The sequence below is a fragment of the Lissotriton vulgaris genome, chromosome 6, assembly GCF_964263255.1.
Source record: "Lissotriton vulgaris chromosome 6, aLisVul1.2, whole genome shotgun sequence".
Classification (NCBI taxonomy): Eukaryota; Metazoa; Chordata; class Amphibia; order Caudata; family Salamandridae; genus Lissotriton; species Lissotriton vulgaris.
In genome coordinates, this window is record NC_141694.1 from 1,853,038,233 (window position 1) to 1,853,061,561 (window position 23,329).

The window sequence follows — 23,329 nt, forward strand, 5'->3', positions numbered from 1 at the left end:
ATCTTCTTCTGAATCCGGACGGGGAGTGTCACCACCTCATGCTGCAGGGATCGCTCCGCCTCATGGCATGGAGGCTTTCCGGAGACGCTGGTCACTCCCAGGCCTTTCGGGACAGGCTCAGGACCTCTTGGCAAAGGCCTGGGCGGACAGCACATCTAAACGGTACAGATCAGCATGGCTTAAGTGGTTTCGTTGGTGTGTTCGACGGGATTTGGATCCCATGGTCGCAGGAATCGTTCCCTTGTTAAATTTCCTGGCCGAATTGGCTACGGACGGGTTGGCCTACAGATCTATCAATGCGATACGATCGGCGATTTCGGCAGCTCACTGCCCGGTGGACGGCGCCCCAATCGGGGAGCATCCGTTCATCTGTAGACTCCTGAGGGGTATTCGTTTATCGTTACCCCCCGAACCACGTTACTCAGTTCTTTGGGACGTTAACCTGGTCCTCAATCTTTTTCTGTCCTGGCAGCCTAACAAATATCTTACGCTAAAGGAGCTTTCGGCAAAATTGGCTATGCTTTTGTGTTTGGTGTCCTGTCGTAGAGTCTCTGATGTTCGGGCTCTGGACATTACAGCAAGGGTTTTTTCCCCAGAAGGGGTTACATTCACACTTGGTCGTCGCACCAAGTCAGATTCCAGGACGATTTCCTATCCGGCCTTCGCGGATGTGCCCAAGCTCTGTGTGGTAAACTGTCTGAAGTCCTATGAGGACATGACAATTGAGTTTCGCCCTCCGGGCGAACGGCAACTCCTTATCGCTTTGAGGAAACCGCACCATGCTGTCTCTTCTCCCACGATTGCTAGGTGGGTGAGATGGGTCATGCAGGAGGCGGGTATTGATACAAAACAGTTTGGCGCACATTCCGCGAGAGGTGCAATGGCCTCAAAGGCTTTTTCCTTAGGAGCTCGGTTAGAAGACCTTATGCGGGCAGCAGACTGGTCTTCTGATTCCACCTTTAAGAGGTTTTACTTCAAACCGGTGGTGGAAGTTGCTCAGTTAGTGGTAAATAAGCTTTGAACTAGCATAATCGGAGCCTCCGGTCCCGACATAGAATCGAAATTTGCCTAATATTGTGACGGTAAGTTTCAATTCTATTAAGGACACGGAGGCGAGGATTATCCCTCAAGTTGCACGCTTGGTGCGAACCCTCCCGTACTTATGTAAGTAAACTATTTTTATCTTTTGCGAGGAAATGCTTTGTGCCTGCATTCTAATGTGTTTTTAACGGATGTGGTGTTGACTCTGTGAGAGGGGTTTTTTTTTTACTACGCTCACGGGCTGTCGTTATGTTGCAGGACATGATGGAGCCAAGCAGGATTAATGAAGGCGTGACTTGACCGAAGAAAGAGGAGGTCTTCACAAGATGGTGGAGCTTTCTAGGAGTTGGTGACAGCGAGGAAGGACTACGTTGCAGGCTATCCCTTGGACTGATGGGATTTGATGTTCATGGACTGAGTTTTACGTGTTTTCTTGTGGGAGCAAATGACGTTTTTCTCTATATGTTATAATGAGAAGTCATTTTACTGCTTTTCTGGCTGCTGTGTTTTTTGATATTAGATTAAAGCGGAGAAAGAAAAGCATAATCCTCGCCTCCGTGTCCTTAATAGAATTGAAACTTACCGTCACAATATTAGGCAAATTTCGATTCTGGGGTACATGATCTAAACAGAAGTAAGTAAGTAAAGTAAAGTAAAGTATGAAGTCTTATATAGCGCACGACTTACCCTGGGGCATCTCGGCGCTTGCTTAGGGAACCCGTCCTGGTATTCCCCTGTGAGATAGCCCTGGCAGGGTATCCACAAGGTGAAAGCCAGGCATCCCGCCACGAGGGGCCGTTGTGGAGATTAAGCAAGCTATTGCCCAGAGTCGCAGAGTGTGAACCCGTGAGCTGAGAAGGCACCGGAGCGAGAATTAACGAGTCCGCGGAATTTTGAGCCCAAGACCCGCCGAGGCGGGGAATTGAACCCTGGTCCCGGACCGAACTCAAGCTCCAGGTCTGCCGCCTCTAACCCCTGAGCCACACAAGATTTCTATCTCCTTTATGTAATTCTTTAAAGTGGCGTGCCACTGGGTATGTCAAATCTCCATTATTTATGGCTCTAGCATGTTCTAATACCCTAATTTTGGCCTGATGAATGGTACTTCCCACGTATTTCAACCCGCCCGGGCACTGTAAACAGTACACTGTATACGGGGTGGAACAGGTCAAAAATTTAGTTATCACTCTGGGCTGCCTCATTCCAAGTACTTGAAATGTAGAGACTTTACTGCTCCCAGCACACGCCTTACATTTTTTACAACGATGAAATCCCTTCAGATCTCTCTCAAAACCCTTCGATGTCTTCTTTTTAGTATAGCTGTTAGTGAGACTGTCTCTGAGGGACCTGGCTTTACGAAAAGTTAATAGGGGTCTCTTCGGAATATCCATTCCGATAACTGGATCCATTTGCAATAGATTCCAGTGTCTGCTAAACATGGATCTGAGTTTCTTGGCATCTTTCGAAAAAGTGGTAATCATTCTGAAACCCTTTATTTTGTCCTCTTCTGCGTTTCTTTTGGTGCCCACTTCAAGAAGCTTCTCTCTAGCTATGGAGTCAACTCTGTTCTTAGCCCCCTCCAAAGACTGTGCACTGTATCCCCGCCTGCGGAATCTTCCCATGCTCTCACCTGCATATTTCTCAAAATCTATTTTTCTTGTGTTGTTTCTTTTTATGCGGAGCAGTTCTCCGTAAGGGATGCTATTTATTAGTCTAGGCGGGTGTCCACTGCGGGCATGTAGGATGGAATTACCCGCAGTGGGCTTACGGTAAAGTTTAGTACAAAGTTTGTTTTCAATTACAGTGACCTCCAGATCTTGAAAGTTCACAGAACACTCACTGATATCCACTGTGAATTCCAAGTTGTAATCATTCTGATTTAGAGCTTTTATATACTCCACAGCACTCTCCTTCGTCCCTCTCCAGATGACGAAGAGATCGTCAATATATCTGTGCCATGTAACAATCTTCTCTGTCCATGGACCTTTGTCCGCTGCCCAGGCCACCTGCTCCTCATACCAGCCCACGAATAAATTTGCGTACCTGGGGGCGAAGCAGGTTCCCATCGCAGTCCCTGACACTTGTTTGAAATATTGACTCTCGAATAAAAAGATATTATTATGCAGACAGAATCTTAAAAACTCTATCAGCATTCCATTGTGCTCTGAGTATTTAGCTTCTCTGTTTCTCAGAAAGAATTTTACTGCCTCTATACCATGCTGAAGTAATATACACGTGTATAAACTTGTGACATCGATAGCAATCATTAGATCTCCTTCTCTCCAAACAACCTTTTCCAATTTGCCCAAAAAGTTGTTTATGACTTTAGTATACGATCTCAATTTGACCACAAAGTCTGACAAAAAATGATCAATATATACTGAAACATGTTCCAACAAACTCCCTTGAGACGAGACATTCGGTCTCCCTGGGGGACATAGGGCATTCTTGTGTACCTTGGGGAGGAGGTAGAAACAGGGCGTGACAGGATTAAACTTCCTTAAATATAAATATTCTTCTGTCTCCAACATTCCCTTCTCATTCCATTTTTTTTAACATCTCATGACATTCCCCAATACTCTTAGTGTACACATCCCTTTTCACTTTTATGTAGGAAACCTTGTTGTTCAATTGCCTTAATGCTTCTTTATTATACGCTACAAGTGTCCGCAAAACAATGTTTCCCCCTTTGTCTGAGGGTTTCACAATTATCAAAGGGTCATTACTCAAGTCATCCACTGCCTTATATTGTTCTTTAGTGAAGTTGCCATCCTTTCTCAAAGTGTTCTCACAGTCACACATTTGACCCAGGTCTCGTATAACATTGTCTACAAACGTATCTATAATATCGTTTGGCATTTGTGGAACAAAGGTAGATACTGGTCTGAATGCGGTCGATGCACTTTTCTGTTCTATTCCTGAGAGTTCAGCCGAACTCCCAGCCGCTTCCGATTCATTACGTAGGTCTTCCAGGACCTGTATCGCTGGCAGATCCCGTTCCAATAAAATATCAGTTCTTTCCTCAGTAGCCTTCCTGGAATGCCCTCTCTCTTTTTTGGGGCGTAGTTTGAAAAATGTATGCAACTTCAGTTTTCTGGCAAACTTGAATAAGTCAATACGTGTCTGCGTGTACTCCAGTTTTTCTTAGGACAAAACGATAATCCTATTTGCAGTACACTTTCTTCAGTTTTGGTCAAGACACGTAGGGTCAAATTGATAATGGTGAGGTTGTCCGGGATAGGTTCATTCAGCGTCTCCTGTTGAACTTTTTCTTGCTCCTGGTAAGCATTGGAGAGCCTATTCCTTTTGCTCCTACGGCCCCCTCTCCTTGTTTTCCGCCGTCTTTCTGTTGGTGTTCCGGGGGCTTTCCTCTCATGTTGTGCTGCCATGATTGTCGAATAATTTGGAATTTGTTCTGAAAAAACCCTGGTTTATCTCCTGTGCTGCTCCCCGGGCGGTATCATCATCCGATTGCTCTGTTGTAGTTACTGCTGATTCCGAGGTCTCGGGTTGCTCATTAGGCTTCTGAGCTGCCTTTGCTTGCAGCTTTTTTCTTGGAGCATCCTATTTCTTAGCGAACGTCAGGATTCTGCCTGCTGCATAATCACGTTCGTCTCTCTCGAAATTCTCTTGTTTTCGAGCTCGAATTTTCGCCTCGTAAGCTTTGAGGCGCTTCTTCATAGCTTCTCGGAGGTTATCTTGTCTTTCCTTATCCGCATCTATACCGATCTCCAATTCAAGGTCTTCAATGGTTTTCCGTACCTTCGTATGGTCACTCCATGCAAATTCGATCAAAATCATTAACATCCCCTTACACGAGTGTGCCGTGTGTTCCGACCATTTTTGAAGGAGCAAGGGGTCCGGATTCTCGTAGGCTGGGACTGTGTATATCCTCATGCCCCTTGGGACCCTGTCCACTCTATGTAGTTTTGTAACCATTCATCAGGCTAAAATTAGGGTATTAGAACATGCTAGAGCCATAAACAATGGAGATTTGACATACCCAGTGGCACGCCACTTTAAAGAATTACATAAAGGAGATAGAAATCTTTTGACATACTTCTGTTTAGATCATGTACCCCGGATTCCAAGGGGGGGGTACAGACTGATGACCCTTAGGAGGCTGGAGTCCAGGTACATTATTGATCTTAATACAAAGACACCTGGAGGTCTGAATTAACATGAGGAACTGGCCAACATTTAGGGGATAACTAATGGAGATCGATACTGGAAGAAAGATCATGTGGATGTAACTGGGGTTGTTGTATGATTATACTGTTTGACCTCTTATGGTTTGACTTTTCTTAGGTGGTTGAATGTAATACTGTGGACATTATGGACATCAATGCACAAAAGCTCATCTGGGAGCGTTATTGTAATATGAACATTAAGTATTAAGCCCATCGGTGGGCACTATAAGTGTGACACAAGCGATGCATTAATAAGTATTGCATAGTGAGCTCATTTACAGGCATTATTTGTTTATGAAGATGCAATAAGTGTTTACGTCGAATAACGCTAATGCGCTCTAAAGTAAATGTAAAGTGTTACAATTTCGTGCACCATTGAAAGATGGCGGCCGTGACATTGACGCAGTTGTCCTATGACTATGTCCATGAATAATATGTAAACATAAAAAGCGGCCGTTTTGGCGACGCCATGTTACCATCGACGAAGGCGAATGCCGAAACGCATCTGGCACCCTGAGCTTGACAATAAAATCTTACAAGCTCGCCACCGTGAGTGCTGGTCTTTTGTGGTGTAAACTATGATGTTTGGAGCCGTCATGAATACGGGGGCACCACCCGCTTAAAGGCACCCGCTCGAGAGTGCTAGGACTTTGGTGCAATCATTGGAGCAAACATGTATATATATATTTATGTATATATATATATACATATATATATATATGCACACTTATACATATATAAATGCATATGCGTGCGCATATGTGTGCGCATCGAGAGAGGTAGAGAGTAGTAGTAGAGAGGAGGTAGAGAATAGAGAGTGAGTAGTAGAGACTAGTAGAGTGTGTAGTAGAGAGTGTGTAGTAGAGTGTAATAGAGAGTGTGTAGTAGAGAGTAGTAGAGTGTGAAGTAGAGAGTAGTAGTGTGAAGTAGAGAGTAGTAGTGTGTAGTAGAGAGTAGTGAGTGTGTAGTAGAGTGTGTAGTAGAGAGTAGTGAGTGTGTAGTAGAGAGTGAGTAGTAGAGAGTGTGTAGTAGAGAGTGTGTAGTAGAGAGTGTGTAGTAGAGAGTAGTGAGTGTGTGGTAGAGAGTAGAGAGTGTGTAGTAGAGAGTAGTAGAGAGTGTGTAGCAGAGAGTGTGTAGTAGAGAGTAGCAGAGTGTAGTAGAGAGTGTTTGAGTGTGAGTAGAAGAGTGTGTAGTAGAGAGTAGTGAGTGTGTAGTGGAGAGTAGTGAGTGTGTAGTAGTGGTTGTGTAGTAGAGAGTGTGTAGTAGAGAGTGTGTAGCAGAGAGTGTGTAGCAGAGAGTGTGTAGCAGAGAGTGGTAGAGTGTGTGTAGTAGAGAGTGTGTACTAGTGGGTGTGTAGTAGAGAGTGTGTAGTAGAGAGTGTGTAGTAGAGAGTAGTGAGTGTGTAGTATAGAGTGAGTAGTAGAGAGTAGAGAGTGTGTAGTAGAGAGTAGTGAGTGTGTAGTAGAGAGTAGTGAGTGTGTAGTATAGAGTGAGTAGTAGAGAGTAGAGAGTGTGTAGTAGAGAGTAGTGAGTGTGTAGTAGAGAGTAGTGAGTGTGTAGTGGAGAGTAGTGAGTGTGTAGTAGTGGTTGTGTAGTAGAGAGTGTGTAGTAGAGAGTGTATAGCAGAGAGTGTATAGCAGAGAGTGTGTAGCAGAGAGTGTGTAGCAGAGAGTGTGTAGCAGAGAGTGGTAGAGTGTGTGTAGTAGAGAGTGTGTACTAGTGGGTGTGTAGTAGAGAGTGTGTAGTAGAGAGTGTGTAGTAGAGAGTAGTGAGTGTGTAGTATAGAGTGAGTAGTAGAGAGTAGAGAGTGTGTAGTAGTGAGTGTGTAGTAGAGAGTAGTAGAGTGAGTAGTAGAGAGTAAGTCATTAAGTCATCTGCTGTGGCTGTAGTCTTTGGGTACAAAGGTCTGAGCCAGGTCTGGGAAAGCCCTCATGAGGTACAAACAGACCAGAGGTCGACTGGACCAAATCAGAGACGTGTGTAGGGAGGAGACACTTCACCTGTAGTGAAGGAGGCACACCTTAACCTCTGTCGCGGGATGATGTCACTTTCAAAGTGGCCACTGGAAAGAACGGAGGTGCTCTGCCAAAGATACCATTAGCTCTCCCGGCTTTCTCTGTGTTGGCTTGGTGGCAAGATATCGAAAAATATAATCAGAAACAACTCTTTATTCAAAGGAAGTTCTGAAAGCGCCGTAAATTTTTCAAACTGCAGGGTTTGAAGGGAAAATAGAACAACTTGCTTTTTCGAATTTTACTGCCACCTTAATATTTCAATATTTCACGCGTCTGAAAGATTACTGAATCAGCTGTATTCTACAAGCATGTATAGCTATGATAGATGTAGCTAGTTTGAAGTTGTTGGACAAACAAACTAATAAAGAAAAGTACATTTGAGAGCCCTTTTGTGTTCTGTGCAATTGCATAGCGCTTTACTGCTAATTTGTAGGGTATCCGGGAGCATTTATATTGGACTGAAATGAACCGCTCGCCCCTTGGTTTCTCCCACAGATAACCGGTGAAACATGAGCCATTTTGGAGCCATTCTTGAGTAGCAAGTGGATGAAGTGCTCATTTTATTAAATTTACACTAGTGTGGAACCTAAGCACCGGTGCACAAATTATTGTGCCAGTTCACTTTGTCAAAGCAAACATGTCTCAACAGTTTATGTTGTTATACCCAGTTCTGAAACCAAGCGAGCCACCAGGAGTCCTCAGGTGGTTATGCAGTGACCCCCAGTAGGCCGGAGCCAGGCATGACATGTTTAGAGTCATGTTTTGGGTTTGCTCACAATCGAAAAGCTCTAGGATACTAATGTGGCACGGAGCACATCACTCTTTAAATGAGTTTGTTTGCATTAGTTGCAGCACATTGAATCAGTTCCATTGACCTATCTGTATTGTGTGGGTTGGGAGTGGAATCGTTGCTGTGTGTGGTCATAGGTGGTCTGTGTAACTGCACACACATGGAGAGTAAGTAACATTGACAGCCTTCGCAGGTCCGCACGGGAGTGCACCGGCACCCGGTACAGATTGCACTACAGTACTTGGTTACAGCGCTGCCCTCGGCTCTGCTTAACGCAGGCACTGCTGAGTGACAGCGCAATGCGCCTGGTGCAAAATGGACTAAGGATACGCGTGTTTTACAGCATTTGTGCCTGAAATGCGTTCCTCTGTAATTTTTCCTTTGACAAACAGCTTTTAAAATGTAGCTTTCTTTTTTCTATAATGTTTTGCCGGCCCAAAATTGGGTGATTGCTCCGGCTGTTAAGTGTTCTGGGAACAGGCCCTAAGCACACAGAATATTGGTTGAAGCCATTGATCGGAGCCCTCTGCGCCCGTCCAGATATAGCTCTTCACAGCCATCAGCCTCCTCCATCTAAATGATGTGATGTCGCATGACAGCAGGGCTGGGCGGGCCACAGAGATTTATCTGCTCTGTGCCATTAACGTGTCATAACATTTAGGGGATTATAAACAAACTCCAAGGGACCATCGCCACCCTCTGCTGCTCCGAGAACCAATTCTGTGTTTTTGAGAGCTTACCTACAGTCATTTCCAGTTTTTTTCTTCGTGTGAGTGGTGTTGCAGCTAATTTAAATCCTGGTATTTTATTTAGAAGCTCTTGTTCATTCGTCTGTGATTAGCAATGTCAATCATTACTCATGGAAAAAAAGCATTCTGAAAAGCATTGCTTCAGAAAAGATGCATTTCCTATACAACAAGCACTCGCCATGACGTATAGTTTTCTCTTTTTTCTGCCGTCCCACTTGGATGGCCTTGGCCTGCTTTCCGTCGGAAGTAAAAGGTTTGTTATCTTTATGGGGCCATGTGTTTGGCCCCATAAAGATAAGAAACCTTTTACGGCAGAAGGAAAGCAGGCCGAGGCCGTCCAAGTGGGACGGAAGAAAAAGAGAAAAGTGGACGTCACACTAACCTCTTTGCCAATGGCTGGCCACCGGACAGCATAAACAGTGACACCGGCCAATGGGAGGGAGGGGTGGGGCTTAAAGCCCGCTAGTAAAGCTACCTACAAACATCGCCAGCGAGACTGCGCATGCGCAGCCTACACAGGCTCGACCTAAAAACTAACTGACATAACAATTTTTCAAGGCAAATGGCCCTTACCCTGCAAGCATATGTTCGTGGTATGTAGAGTTTTAGGTTCACATGCTTAGCGCACTCCTGCCTTCTGGTGTTGGCATACGCCGGTTTTTGACACCAGTACGATAACCTTCATTCATGATCATTGGACTAATTCTGCAATGCTGTCTGTATACGGAGTGGTGGTTGCACGGCTGGGAGACCACATGGGTCTCTTCCTGTACTTCAGGTACAAGGGCATGTTCTTTATCAAAGATGTGGGCATATCTGAGATGTCCTGGTGATGCATTCTCCTGGGCACCCAGCTTCGATTCCTTCAGTACGGAAAGTCCTTCTTGGGTTGGAAGGTGAGGTACAATAGACAGGATATGTTGTCGTAGTCGGTGGGCATGCTCAGATTGCACATCTCATGATCGTCTGCCCAGTGATAATTCGAGTGGCAGCAAGTACAGTTAAAAAAGGATGCCTGTTCCATCACCCACGCAGCATTCTCTTGTGAGGAAGGACTTCTCGGCTTCCGAGGGGCACGAGGTACCTGCCACCCGGAGCATCGACAATGGCATTCGGTGCTGGTAAGGGTATTTGTGCATCTGCGAGGTTATGGGACTTTGGTGGAATCTGACCTGATGGGACTGAAAGATAAACCAACTGAAGCCCATTCGGTGCCTGTCCGAACCCGATGGTGTTAAAAAAGCAAACTAATATGGATGCAGTGTCATTGCGCAAAGTACACAAAGGGGAGGGGTCACACCCCATCTTGTGACTTAAGAGACTTCTTCAAACAAAAACAACTTGCGAATATTTGAGGTCAGAGATGGCAGGAGTATCCTAAGCATGTGCATCTACAGCTACACATGCTATGAATAAATATACTTTTAAATGAAATACCCTCAAAATATTTCTAAATATTATTGAAAGAATTATCAACAGTAAGCAAATTCCAATCCAGAACATAAAAAAATTAAATGTTCAAATACATTACTATAAGTACAATCCAACAAACATTAAAAAAATACATTCATTTTGGGCAAGAGGGAATCAAGTTTACAATTTCAATTCCAGTCTATCAGACAGTCCAACAAACATTGGGAAAATGCATAGTGGGGATAGCGGGGTGGTGCTCATTGACAATTCCAGAGACAATCTGACAAATATTGGGGAAAGTTCATACATGGGGAGCATATTTACTTTTTCAACTCAAATCGAACACATATTTCGGAAAAAGCATACACTGGGCAGAGGTGAGTGGGGGAGCATCAGATTTACTTTTCAACTCTAACTGAACAAAAGCTGCAGTAAGTACATACATTGGAAGGGGCAAGATTTACTCGTCTAACACCAGTCTAAAAAAGACTGGGAAAGTGCATACATTGGTGGGGGGGTCATATTTACTATTCTAACTCAAATCTAACAATCAGGGTGGAAATGGCGTTTATTTTGGGTCGGGGAGCTCACATTAACTACACCCGAAGAATATAATTTCTTCAAAAATTTTTTTTTTTTTAACTATTGTATGTATGTTTAATATTTTTTTATGGAATGTATATATTTTTTTAGATGTGTAAATTATTATACAATAAATAGCACTTAAAAAAATATCCTAAAATAATCTGTATATCTCACACTCGCCCATAACACATACAAACATTAAATACGTTCTGTATGTCATAAAATAATGACTTACAAATCAAGGTTTTTCCTCTATAGTTTAAAAATATAAAGATTTAATTCAAAGTCCAATAAATCTTTATTCGGTCAGACATATGACCATAAAATCACATATTTAAAACATATAAAAGTCACAACAGATCAGTATCATAAAACCTCAGCTAATAACATATACATCACTGATCATACAAGCACCATAGATAAATCATGCAGCATATTTTTCCCTAAATTCAGGGTCGGAATGAGAACTGTGTAACAAACTGTTGAAAACTCGAGGAGTTGTAAAACTAATAGACCCTCTTTTTGTGTGTTAAAATATTTTCCACTTAAAATGGGGCGTAAAAACTGAGTTTTAAAAGCAGAGTACAAAGTGTGAAATAGCATGAAGTGCTAGTTTTACTGGCTAGAAACTCCATCACACAAACAACATGGTAATAGAGCAAACCAGGACCCAGTAACAGGAAAAGCCTGTAAAAAAAATGAATCATATTGGCTCTAAGCAATGTTAAATAAAACCTGTATTTTGGTGGCTTTATCCATGTTAAGAAGGGCTCCATACCATTACAAGTTGAAAGTGGAATACACTAATCAACTTTTCTTTATGGGCAAAGTATATTTCCTTAACCAGGACTCAAAGAGACTGCTCAATCCTAGGTCGCGAAGAGAACTTTTTACATAATGAATCCAAGGAGTGTTAGCATGTTACTTTGTTTCAGATAATCCTCCACAATTCTGCGTGTGAAACTTAGCTCTGGTGTGGATCAGATTTTAAACCATAACAGATTGGGCGCCAAGCCAACCATGTCTTCTAAAAAACCTAACCCCAATTCATGGTGGGAAATAAAACACAATGTGAATCTGGTAAGTCCTAGAAGCCTATTTTCTACTACCTTAATGAATTTTTTGAAGACGTGTGTCTCCACACACCAGCTCTATTGCTGCCCAAAGAGAGGCATCTGCTTTTATATAGCACAGTCAATTCTTTGGGGGCCCTATGTCCCAAGATTTTCGTGAACCTGAAGAGTGTTTCACTCACGATCACCATCAATTGGGACCTCTGAGTAATTCATAGATTCCAGTTCAAATTGGTATTCAATAAGATACCCAAGTAGCTGAAGTTCATAGTTTTCATTATGGGTGTTTCTCTAATAAAAATATTTTTTGTGTGGGTGTTCTTTGGACCACAAGTTAAAATGTAAGCTTTGTTATTATGGACCTTAAACTTCAGCCACTGCATAAAACTGTAAAACCCATCTAAAAGTGCTTGCATTCCATTTGCTGTACAAGCTAGAACCACAGAGTTGTTCGTGTACAACAGTACGGACTTCATCGAACCAATTTTGGGGATTTCAGGAGTACAAGTACTTAATTTAATTAATTACAAAATAAATTTAAACAAAAAATATAAAGCCCACAAGACACTCCACAACCCATTGATAAAAATTGCAATATTTATTAAAACTATATAAGATTATTCTTAATCAAACATTAAACAGTACAATTACTTACCAATTTAAAAATGAATACACTAAATCATCAGTCTTAGTTGTTAAAGTTTTAAACCCTCTCACCCAAGCCTCCCAAATGAACCCCACAACCCTGAATATAAAATGTGATGCATAAATCAATAAATCAATGAACATTAATTATTATATACCTAATACAAACACTCTAACAATTCAGAACATCAATAAACCAAAGAACGGTCATGACTCCGCGCAGCGGACGCGCCGGACCTGCGCCGGAGTCGTGCCAGAGTCCTGCCCGTTTGCGCCCGTTCGGGCCCATGGCCCAGAACCCCTGATACACCAGCCCCACTTCCACTAACATATTCACGCTTGGCACTCCTCACTTTAAAAGGGGTACTTCCATCTCCCTGTAGTCACTCTGTGGACCTTGCGCTTGGCTGCCTCTCTTACAAACATTGCTCTTTTAGGGCAACTGAGGCTACCATTAAAACAACACAAAGTCCTAAAACAAGAAAAGCTGAGGTCGCTTTATAAATGGCATTGGTTAACTGCCGCTCCCTACCAAAACATGCCACTGAAATCTCCCTACTAATTGAAGATTTGGACGTGGATATTCTTTTTCTAACAGAAACGTGGCTTGGATCGACTTCCGGCCCGACATTGTCTGTGCCCTACCCTCTGGATATCTGATCCAACATAGGGATAGAGGACCTAAGGTTGGTGGAGGGATCGCTATTCTATACAGGGAACACTTAATTTGTCGTTTGACTGACAGTGCCATCCCAGACTGCGAGAGTACACAATTCTCCATTACACTATCCTCAGAACTGTCACTCTCTGGTCTCCTAATTTACCGTCCACCTGGCCCGATAGGTCAATTTGTAGAAGGGCTAATCGAAAACACTCTGGAGCTAGCCAGTACGGTCTCTAACTTTATAGTGTTAGGAGACCTGAACCTCCATTTTAACAATCCTTTGGATACCATTGCATTGGAACTAACGAAAGATTTAGCTGACTGTGAACTAAATTTGATAGTTCTGCATCCCACTCATTCCAAAGGGAATCTTTTAGACCCCATATTTTCCAACGTTGTAGAATTGACCACAGCTGAACCAATTCCTTGGTCAGACCATATGGTAATCCCTTTTTCATGGAAAATAAACAGATCCAGCCCCATTAAACCCTCTCATAAAGCCTTCAGTAGGTGCTGGACGAAATTAGAATCCAATGATTGGATAGAATCATTGAAGCAGAACGAACCTCTGGCCAATCAAAACATCGATAGGGCGAATACAGACTTCAACCGATGGATTGAGCAATCACTGGTCCCAAAAAACATGTATCACAAATAAAAAAGGTCCTAATAAACAGCCCTGGTTTAACTCAGACCTAAGGTCCCTTAAACAGGAATGCAAACGGGATGAAAGGCAGTGGCGTAAACACTTCGACGAGGAGAAAAAAAATAAATACAGATCTACCATAAAGAAATATAAATCTGCTCTCAACATAGCCAAATCTACAGAAAAAAATTGAGAGATCTGCTAATGCCCCTAGAGAGATGTTCAAGATAGTAAAAACTCTGGTAAAAGCTCCTGACCCGCCATCATCTGAACTATCTCCTGAGGAATCTGGTGTTCGCTGCAATAAACTAGCAAGCTTTTTTGACACAAAAAATCCAAAATATCCTTCTCTCTCTTCCTCCCCTATCTGTGGTCGATTCAAACCCTTCTCCGATAGGTGATACTGATTCTATCTCACCTCACCTCTCACTCTTCTCTCCGCTCAGTGCAGACCTTTTACCTCCTCTTTTCAACTCCATAAAAAGCGGTTTCCCACTTGATCCTGCTCCCATGACCATACTAAAACTGGCTCTACCCCTTGTCAGCAAGCACATCATTAACCTAGTCAACACCTCGCTGGAATCTGGTATAGTACCACAAGACTGGAAGTTAGCCATGGTAAAGGTCCTGTTGAAAAAAACAAATCTCAACCCTGATGATTTTTCCAACTACCGCCCCATTTCCCTTCTTCCTGGCATCAGTAAGCTTACCGAAAAATGGGTGAATAAACAGCTAGCATCTTATTTGGAGACCTATGATTTGCTGCACCCCACTCAAACAGGATTCCGGAAAGGACAGGGAACCGAAACAGCTCTGTTGAGGGTGGTTGAGGCCTCCAGGAGGATTTTGGACGCAGGTGGCAGCGCGGCCATTATCCTCCTGGACCTCAGCGCCGCCTTCGACACGGTTAACCACCGTGTCCTTCTAGCTCGCCTTGAAAGGATCGGAGTCACGGGCAAGGCCCTTAAGTGGCTCGAGTCTTTTCTCAGTGACAGAGTTTTTAAGGTTTTCTCAGAAACCAGCTGCTCCCTTCCAGTGCCATTACAGTGTGGGGTACCACAGGGTTCATCCCTTAGCCCCACACTGTTCAATGTGTACATGGCGCCTTTAGCAGAGGTAGTAGCCCCCTTTGGAATACAGTTGGTAAGCTATGCTGATGACACTCAGCTAGTGGTCTCCTTAAATCAGGTGGAACCCCTTCCGACCAATCTTTGCATCTGCCTGGAGGCGGTTGCGAAGTGGATGGATGTATCCCATCTGAAGCTGAATGGGGGAAAACTGAGCTGATGCTACTAGGAAAAAAAGCCACTTTTAATAACTCAACCCTGTGGCCCTCCTGCATGGGGCTCGGGCCGACTCCAAAGTCCGAGATAAAAAGCCTCAGTCTTTGGCTTGATACAGAATTGTCTTTTAAAACCCAGGCAAGAAAGACAGTGGCTACCTGTTTTGGCCTACTGAAGACAAACCGTAAAATCCTTCCCCAGTTACCCGAAGCCACCAAGAAAACCATAGTCCAGTCCCTTATTCTATCAAGGCTGGACTATGGGAATGCGCTCTATCTAGGAGCCCCCACCTCAGTCACACGACAACTCCAGATTTCCCAGAACTCCGCAGCAAGATTACTTACTGGTACCAGCCGCCGTGCATCAGCTGCACCTTCGTTAAGGACCCTGCATTGGCTTCCAGTAAAGGAGCGGGTCCACTTCAAGACCCTCTGTCTGGTCCACAAAACTCTCTATGGGAAGGGCCCTCCCATTCTAAATGACATGGTCAGACCATATAAACCATCCAGGGATCTTCGTTCAAACCAGCAAAACCTTCTAATAATCCCCAGGACCAACAGGGCCCGAACAGGGGGCCGTCTCTTTTCGCGAAATGCGGCCAAGTTGTGGAATGCTCTTCCTTTACCACTCCGTCAAGAACCTAACCTGCTCGCATTCCGCAAAAAGTTAAGAACAGTACTGTTCCCTAAGATTTAGTTAAGTAGGTCCACTGTACTTTAGGTTTCTGATGTCTATTTTCCTCTGTTTAATATCAAGCGCTGGGATGCTTCTGAGTAGCCATGCGCTATAGAAAAACCTTTACAATTACAATTACAACCTAAAATAAAAATTTACTATATAACTTAAAAAATGACTAAACTTTTAAACAAAGAAAAAACAAAAAGATATAATTACCAAATGAACATAAATAATACACAATTTAAAAAAAACACCACCCACCCATTCTCTCAAAAAACACAGTCCCCAGAAAACAATAGAATATATATTTTCAGATGTTTTTTTTACAATAACATAACTATTGAAATGAAATCACAAAACAATAGATCAACATAATAATACACCATATTACGATGGACTATATTTAAAGCTTTTTATATTATAGTAAAACAGTTAAAAAACAATTTGTTACCTTTGATATTTTGGCCTATGATATTTTTGCAGTCATGTTATTTTGACCGTGATAATACGGTCAGATGATATTTTTGAGGTATTATGTATATGGAAAACTTAGCGGGCCTAGTTGGGAATCAAACCTGTTACCTGCAGGTCCCGGCAGTTACTGACAAGCCATCTTATTGAGTATACCAGCTACATTTATTTTCTAGGCTATGAGGACTCATTACCATGAGATTTGGGAATATTATCCAGATGGTATATTTTGATTTGACTAATAACAACACTGAATAATCAGTCCAGAGGAACAGATTCTGGGTCCTCGTAGCGGTTGTATGTGCACCCTTAAGAACAGAGACCAATAAACCTAAAGTAATAAATGTTGAATTTTGGGGAGAAGACAAAATCCGCACATATGAAAAATAGGATAGTAGAACACCATCTATTAAATGTTGCCTCATTTTAAAAAGTATTGAGATCTCCAAACTTCATTTTCCTAATTCCTATGTGCATATCATAAACCCTAAAAATGTTGGTCGGAAATGAATTATTCCTTAGCCTAGAGTATGAAGAAGGAATATGATGATAGTCTGGCCAGTGTTGCCTCCACGTTATCAAGTCATGGGTGAGGTTCCCAACAGACAAGAAAAATAACCATATTGAAGGTGAACCCTTTGATCTGCTATATCAGAGGACTTGTGACAACTAAAAAGTTATTTACTATGTTTAAACCTATTTTCGGAGCTAGTAAGGTTTTACAGACTCCTAAAGTGGGTTTAGAAGGCAACCCATCCAAATTGCAATTCGGTGCCCTATGAATCGGTTGGGGTAGTAACTGATTCGCAAAGGGCCAGGGCTCCCTTTGGAGTCTTTTCCCTTTTAGAATCGGGGTGGTAGCTTCAAGTGGGGAAGGCATTAGTCCAGGGGACCACTGATGCTGTCTAAAATAACATTTTGTTCAAAAGAGACTCGTTTCCTTCAAGGAAATGCTTTAAGAAAAAAGTATTCAATGTTGAAATGCAATTACAGGGATGGTGGTCTGCTGACCCTTGAAGGCCACCACCCCTGTAATTGTAACAATTGGCGGGAGTCATCATTTGCAACCTGTTTAATTAATATTGATTAGGCAGGTAGTACTGTGGCCCTCTCCAATTCAATATTTTGCAAGCCGATCTATTAGTACATAATTAGGTTTCAAAATTATATACTGGTCACAAATAGTAAAGCCATAATTTGCAGCCACTTTTTGTGACCAGTTTCTTCGTACTTCTGCCTTTTCAGTCCTTTAAATACATGTTTTTATCATCACCCTCTTCCCCTTAAACACTGGGTTAAAACAGGGTTTGGTATCCCAGTCACCAAACTGCCAGTGTGGCAGAAACATTGCTGCCACTATGCTGGTGGCAGCAAGAATGTCAAACGTTAAGCTGTCTGCCATTGCACATATACTTTCACCTGAAATAGCTCCCAATTGCATGCTTGGAGCCACTTCATCAAGAAAAGAAGATTTGCAGCAGGTCCACTTTGTCACTGTGTATTGAAGTTCTGGGGACAGCCTTCTAAAGCAGGAGTATACTGAGCCCCCAAAGTAGACTAACACTTTAGAAGTCTATTGCAGCATGTTTATGTTTATGTGTATGATTTATAAAGCACTGGAATCACCTCCGTAGGTGTATCTCCACGCTATAAGAAAAAGAAATTACAAGACACGCATAAATCAGTCTTCAGGAGTTCAGTCTTCAGGAGTTTCCTGAAGTGAAGCAGGCTGGGGCATTTGCGCAGGGCCTCCGGCAGGGTGTTCCACTTTTTGGGGGCAAGATAAGCAACAGTTCTGCCACCTGTGCGTAATTTTTCTGTAGCGGGGACCACAAGCAGCCCTTTCCCTTCAGATCTATGTAGTCTGTTTGGACAATAGAATTTAAACTTGTCTGCCAAATAGAAGGGACTTCTACCATTGAGCGCTATATGGGCGAGGCAGCAAAGTTTGAATTTGAGAGCCAAGTGTGCGGCAACATTCTGGACTATCTGTAGTCTGCTCAGAAGAGATTTGTTTGCTGATACCAACAGAGCGTTACAGTAGTCAAGACGATCAATGACCAGTGCCTGGATCAGAGTTTTACTGACAGATAGAGGCAGCCAATGGAATACTCTGTGCAGAAGCCTCAGGGTGTGGTAGCAGGTCCCTGAGGATGTCATAACTTGATCCCTCATGGATAACGAGACATCCAAGAGGACCTCAAGACTTTTTGCAACAGGAGTTGGGAGTGGGCGTGGCCCAAGACAGCTAGCCACCAATAGGGGACCAGGTTGTTTGAGCCGGGCCAAACAGCAGGATTTCGGTCTTGGCCGCATTTAACTGGAGACAGTTCTCAGTCATCCAGGACGATATGGCCAGCATGCCCTTAGTGAAATGATGTTCAACTAGCTCTGGATACTTATCAAAGGACAAGAGCAGTTGGGTATTGTTAGCATAGGAGTAGGGAATAAAACTATACTCCCTAATAATCTTAGCAAGGGGGGCCACATAATCATTAAACAAGGTCAGGCTCAAACAAGAGCCCTGGGGCACCCCTTAGTAAGCTTCAAGGTTTGGGAGCGAAAGGAGCCAGGATTGATTGTCTGGGTACGTTGACCTAAGAAGCTAGTAAACCATTCCCTACACTCCAGACTCTCTCAATTGATAAACCAATTTCTGATCAGAGACAGTGTCGAAGGCTGCTGTCAGATCCAATAAAATCAGAAGCACCGCCTTGTTGATGTCCAACTCCATTTTTATATAGTCTGCATCACCAATAAGGGTAGTCTCTGTAGAGTGATTGGGTCTAAACCCAGACTGGGAAGGGTCACTGGTATCTTGAGACTCAAGATAACCCATTAACTGAGTGTTAACATACCCTTCTACATTTTGCTCACGAGTGGCAAAAGCGAGATGGGGCATTCGTTGGCAATTGCTTCAGTGGATAGATGAGCTTTCTTCTTGATTGGTAGCACTTGAGCGGCCTTCTAATCAAGAGGGATTACCCCTTCATGCAAAGACGTATTAAGGTGGTCACAGATGAGAGGAGCCAGGAAAGGAGCTAATAGGGCAAATACATGAGCTGGCATAACGTCTAGTGGAGATCCAGATTTTGCTGTTCTAAGCATGGCTTCAACCTGAGGTATCAGTATCGCATTAAAACGCTGAAGGCCTTCGACCTCATTACTTAAGGTAGGGGGCGTGAGTTGGAGAGATCCCCGAGATGGGGGCCCTGAGGAAATTGATTGCAGATTAGGTTTCTTTTATCATTAAAATGTTTCACTATGCTGTCACAGGGGAGAGGGGAGCATCTGCTGTACAGGCTATAGGATTGGTGAAAGTGTTAAGAATCTTAAGGAGTTCTTTTGATGAATTACCTGCCTGATTGAGTTTTAATATGACCTTAGCTTTTCGTGCCTTTTAAAAAATAATTATGATAGGAGGTGAGAGCTGTTTTATAGGTACGTTTCTCTGCATTTAGTGGCTTTTATATGAAGCGTTTACATATACATTTTTCCTTGCGTAAATCAGAAGTATAATAATCCTCCCATTTTTTATGAGTATTGATTTGTTGCTGTTTCAGGGGGGCAAGAGTATCTATCACTAGTGTAATGGCCTCATTGAAGACCGTGAGCTTCTTGTCAGTATTCAAGTGTTCATTGAAGATAGGGGGCACACACTTTTTGTTGAAGGAGTCAGACGTGGCTCTATGCCATTGCCTAAGAAGACTACTAAGGGAGTGTGAAGGAGTATGATTTCTAAAACCGATATTAATCTGGAACGGAATTAAAGAGTGATCTGACCAAGTCACTGGACAGGGCGAGATCCGAAGATATGAGGTGTGAGTTAGTGAATATGATATCCAGGGTATGCCCTGCCTAATGGGTAGGGCCAGTATTGATCTTTGCAAGGCTCAACGAGGCCATATCTGCCAGAAAATTAGCAGCCTCTCTGTTCACATTGTCTTCACTGTGAACATAGGGCTATTTGCCATTTTGTGCTAGATAGGTATGGTTTAGATTGCTGGTCTAGAAAGAAGGGGAGCTAACGGGCATGGCTCCCAGTTGGCTGGTCTATAATTGAGCAGCCTGTACACCGCCATTTATGCCAGCATCATGTGACTAAATGGGTGGTCCTGATGGTAGAGGCGGCAGTGGCTCCATCATCAGGGCCACCGCTTACCACTTTTCTTTAAATGGGCAGCAGTATGCAGAGAAAGGTAGAAGGGTAAAATGCCCTTTTAAACAAAGTCTTTTGAACTATTTCTACTCTTACAGAAATAAATCTTCTGTCTACAAATAAGTAGAACAAATACAGATATGCATCTTCCAATTTGCTGCAAACAAATATTCAAAGCAGTTTAATCTCAAACCAGATTTGTGTTGTGAAACGTTCAGCATACATCTAGCTACCATCTCTCCTAGATAGAAATGCCAGCAAAAGAATTCATGAATGAGCATAATTCCATAAATTCCTTCTCATCAGCTAAATAATTTGATATTTAGGATAAAGGGAAAGGGAGCTGAATGTCCAGGCATTCCTTCAATGGTTACATGGATAGCTTATTTTCTGCTTTCTTTTCACCCTATCTGCAGCCAATGGCAGCAGACACTGTAGTGTGACAATTTTTATATTCTGGCATATCAAATTATTGGAGCAATACTGGCGATGTCAGCTCAGATATATTGGTACTGAAGAGAAAGACACTGGGTCATCTGAATTAAGAATGGGATCTCATGGTATTCCATCGAGCAAGAAAAGACCATGGGCTCTGGACTGGCTGAGGGCTGTGCAGAGATTGCATAACTAGGGGCAAATTCATGGTTCGAATTTCCTACCCTGTAAGAAAATAGAGCTCTGAATTAAAAAGTAAAGGAGTTGGATAAAGGAGGCAGAAAGATAACTGGCTTATGTAAATGAGGCGGTCAGACAGTACTTAACACTGGCAGCAGATGAGGGAAGCAAATGATCTGAGTGCAAGAGGAGAGGTCTGCAGCGTCTAATACACAAAGTCCAAGAACACACTACTTCCCCACCCCATAAGGCCATCATCACACCTGGTTTAATTCGGTAAAATTAACCTAAATGTGTACATCTTTGAAGGGGCTCTTAACCCAGGTGTCTCCAAACAGTCGATCGCAAGCTACCTGCAGCTCACAGACACGTTCAGAGTACCTCAGAGTCTTGGGATAATTTTTAATGAGCACTGGGTCACATTTTTCTTTCAAAGTTAAATGTAGGCTGTGTTTATATTACATTATTATCTTCAGGCTGCAGATAGCAGGGCCTGATAATGAGGACTGCTGGAGTCAGATTTATGACTCAGGGCACAGATGTGAAGAACTGAAGCACTGAGGTATTTAAATCTTAAATACAAGTCCTTGTCAAAATGATTAAGTAAGCACTTCAACTGAATTTACCTCCCATTTCAAAGTGTCACATTTACAAATAGCAGGCCTCTAGCTCCCAAAGAGACTGTGCCATATTTACAACTGAAAATAGTATTTTTTTTTTAATGGGAGAAATGTAAAGTGAAGAAAAATATTTCAATGAAACATTTAGTCGTAATGTTTTTCTCCACTTCAATTAAGCCAATTATGCCTTAATATGTCATGAAGTATGTTTCTTCACTTTAAAATTCAAACGGGAGAAGATTTAAATAATGAGTTTGATGGAATCCATACAAACATAAAGTTAACTATTCAGTTTAATTTTCTCCCATTTCAAAGTGTCACATTTACACACAGCAGGCATCTTTGCTCCAAATGACTGGTAGACACGCTGCCATATTTATAACAAAGTTTTAAGTGCAGAAAAATGTTCCATATTATGAACATTTTTGCAGAACATTTTTCTGCACTTTAAGTTTCTCCCATCTAAAACAAATGGTTGCACTTTTGTGTTAAACGGTGACACATATGGTGAAAGGTATGTCCTGTGCCACAAGTACATGTGACACAGGTTCTAATTCTCCCATACACATACATACCATTCATAAGCACACATGTTCATTCAGCGCCAAAGACCATGCTCACAATGATGCACATGACAGCCCTGTCATAGTCCACCTGGTTAAAGTATTATGTTCAAAACATAGTATCTGGGTCAATGAACATTAAGCTCAAAGTCAAGGAAGTTGGGTGTGGGGGTGTCTGGTAACACTAAGTGAGTGGCTTGGCCTTCAGTAGCTCATGATGATTTTCACTGATCAGAAATAGCTCTCACTACAGAAAAGGATGGAGACTCCTGTCTTAAACAAAAATTGTGGTGCTGTTGAAAATCTTCATACTATTAGACTGAAGTGCCTGAATGCTCATTAGAAACATCAAAATGACCAAACTGACAACAATTAGGCCTGCCTGGTGGGGACGAACCTAACAAAATGACAAACAAAAAAGCCTGATTGCATTTGCTGTGAATAAAAATACGCCAGGGTTCCAGTCCTATCATGTCAGAACAAAATATGAAGGCATTGAGGCATAAGGTTTGCAGTCTTGCAAGGGAACAAAACAAGGGATACACAGGAAGGATGTTCTGTTTGTCAAGCTTGTAACTCAGAGGTGAGGAATCCACAGGCAGATGCATCCATCAGAAAGCTGCACTTACCCAGCTTCAATGTAGTGGTTAATAGCTGCATCCAGCTGCTTCTGCTGCACCAAGTAATCTCCCCAGGACTCTTCCAACTTGACTACTTCGGATGGGAATGCAATGCGAGCAAGCTCGACAGCTGTGGTCAGAGATGGAGCAGAATAAGAATGGGAGACCCTCAATAGCAGGTTTATAGCCTAGCTCGCAAACAACTACTTGTATTCACAAACTCAAAATGCAAAAGGGACAGTAGAAAGATTAACCGCTAGATGAAGAGGTGGGGATGTCCATTTTGTACTCATTGATGTGAAACCATAGATCAAAAAGTGTTATTAATTGTTAGCATAAACTATGTCTCGTGCCCTAGGCTTCTTCTTGTCGGACGTACAGATCACACAGAGAGGCAATACGTATTTATGTCACTTGCAATGCCAGATCACTATTGTATTTTCATGGACAAACTGTGTCTGTGGCTGATGAAAGGCTTAGGAGTGGGGAACACCTACCTACATCACAGA

General features: G+C 42.7%; 1 protein-coding gene across 1 annotated transcript in view; it reads right to left on the minus strand.

The window, feature by feature from the left end:
* The window catches only part of IFT172 (intraflagellar transport 172), a 1,181,874-nt gene that overhangs the window by 666,097 nt on the left and 492,448 nt on the right, over positions 1 to 23,329 (minus strand). Inside the window, exon 24 of the mRNA XM_086928171.1 lies at positions 22,830 to 22,950. Within this exon, the coding sequence (XP_086784297.1) occupies positions 22,830 to 22,950 (121 nt within the window). The remainder of the gene's footprint in view (positions 1 to 22,829; positions 22,951 to 23,329) is intronic.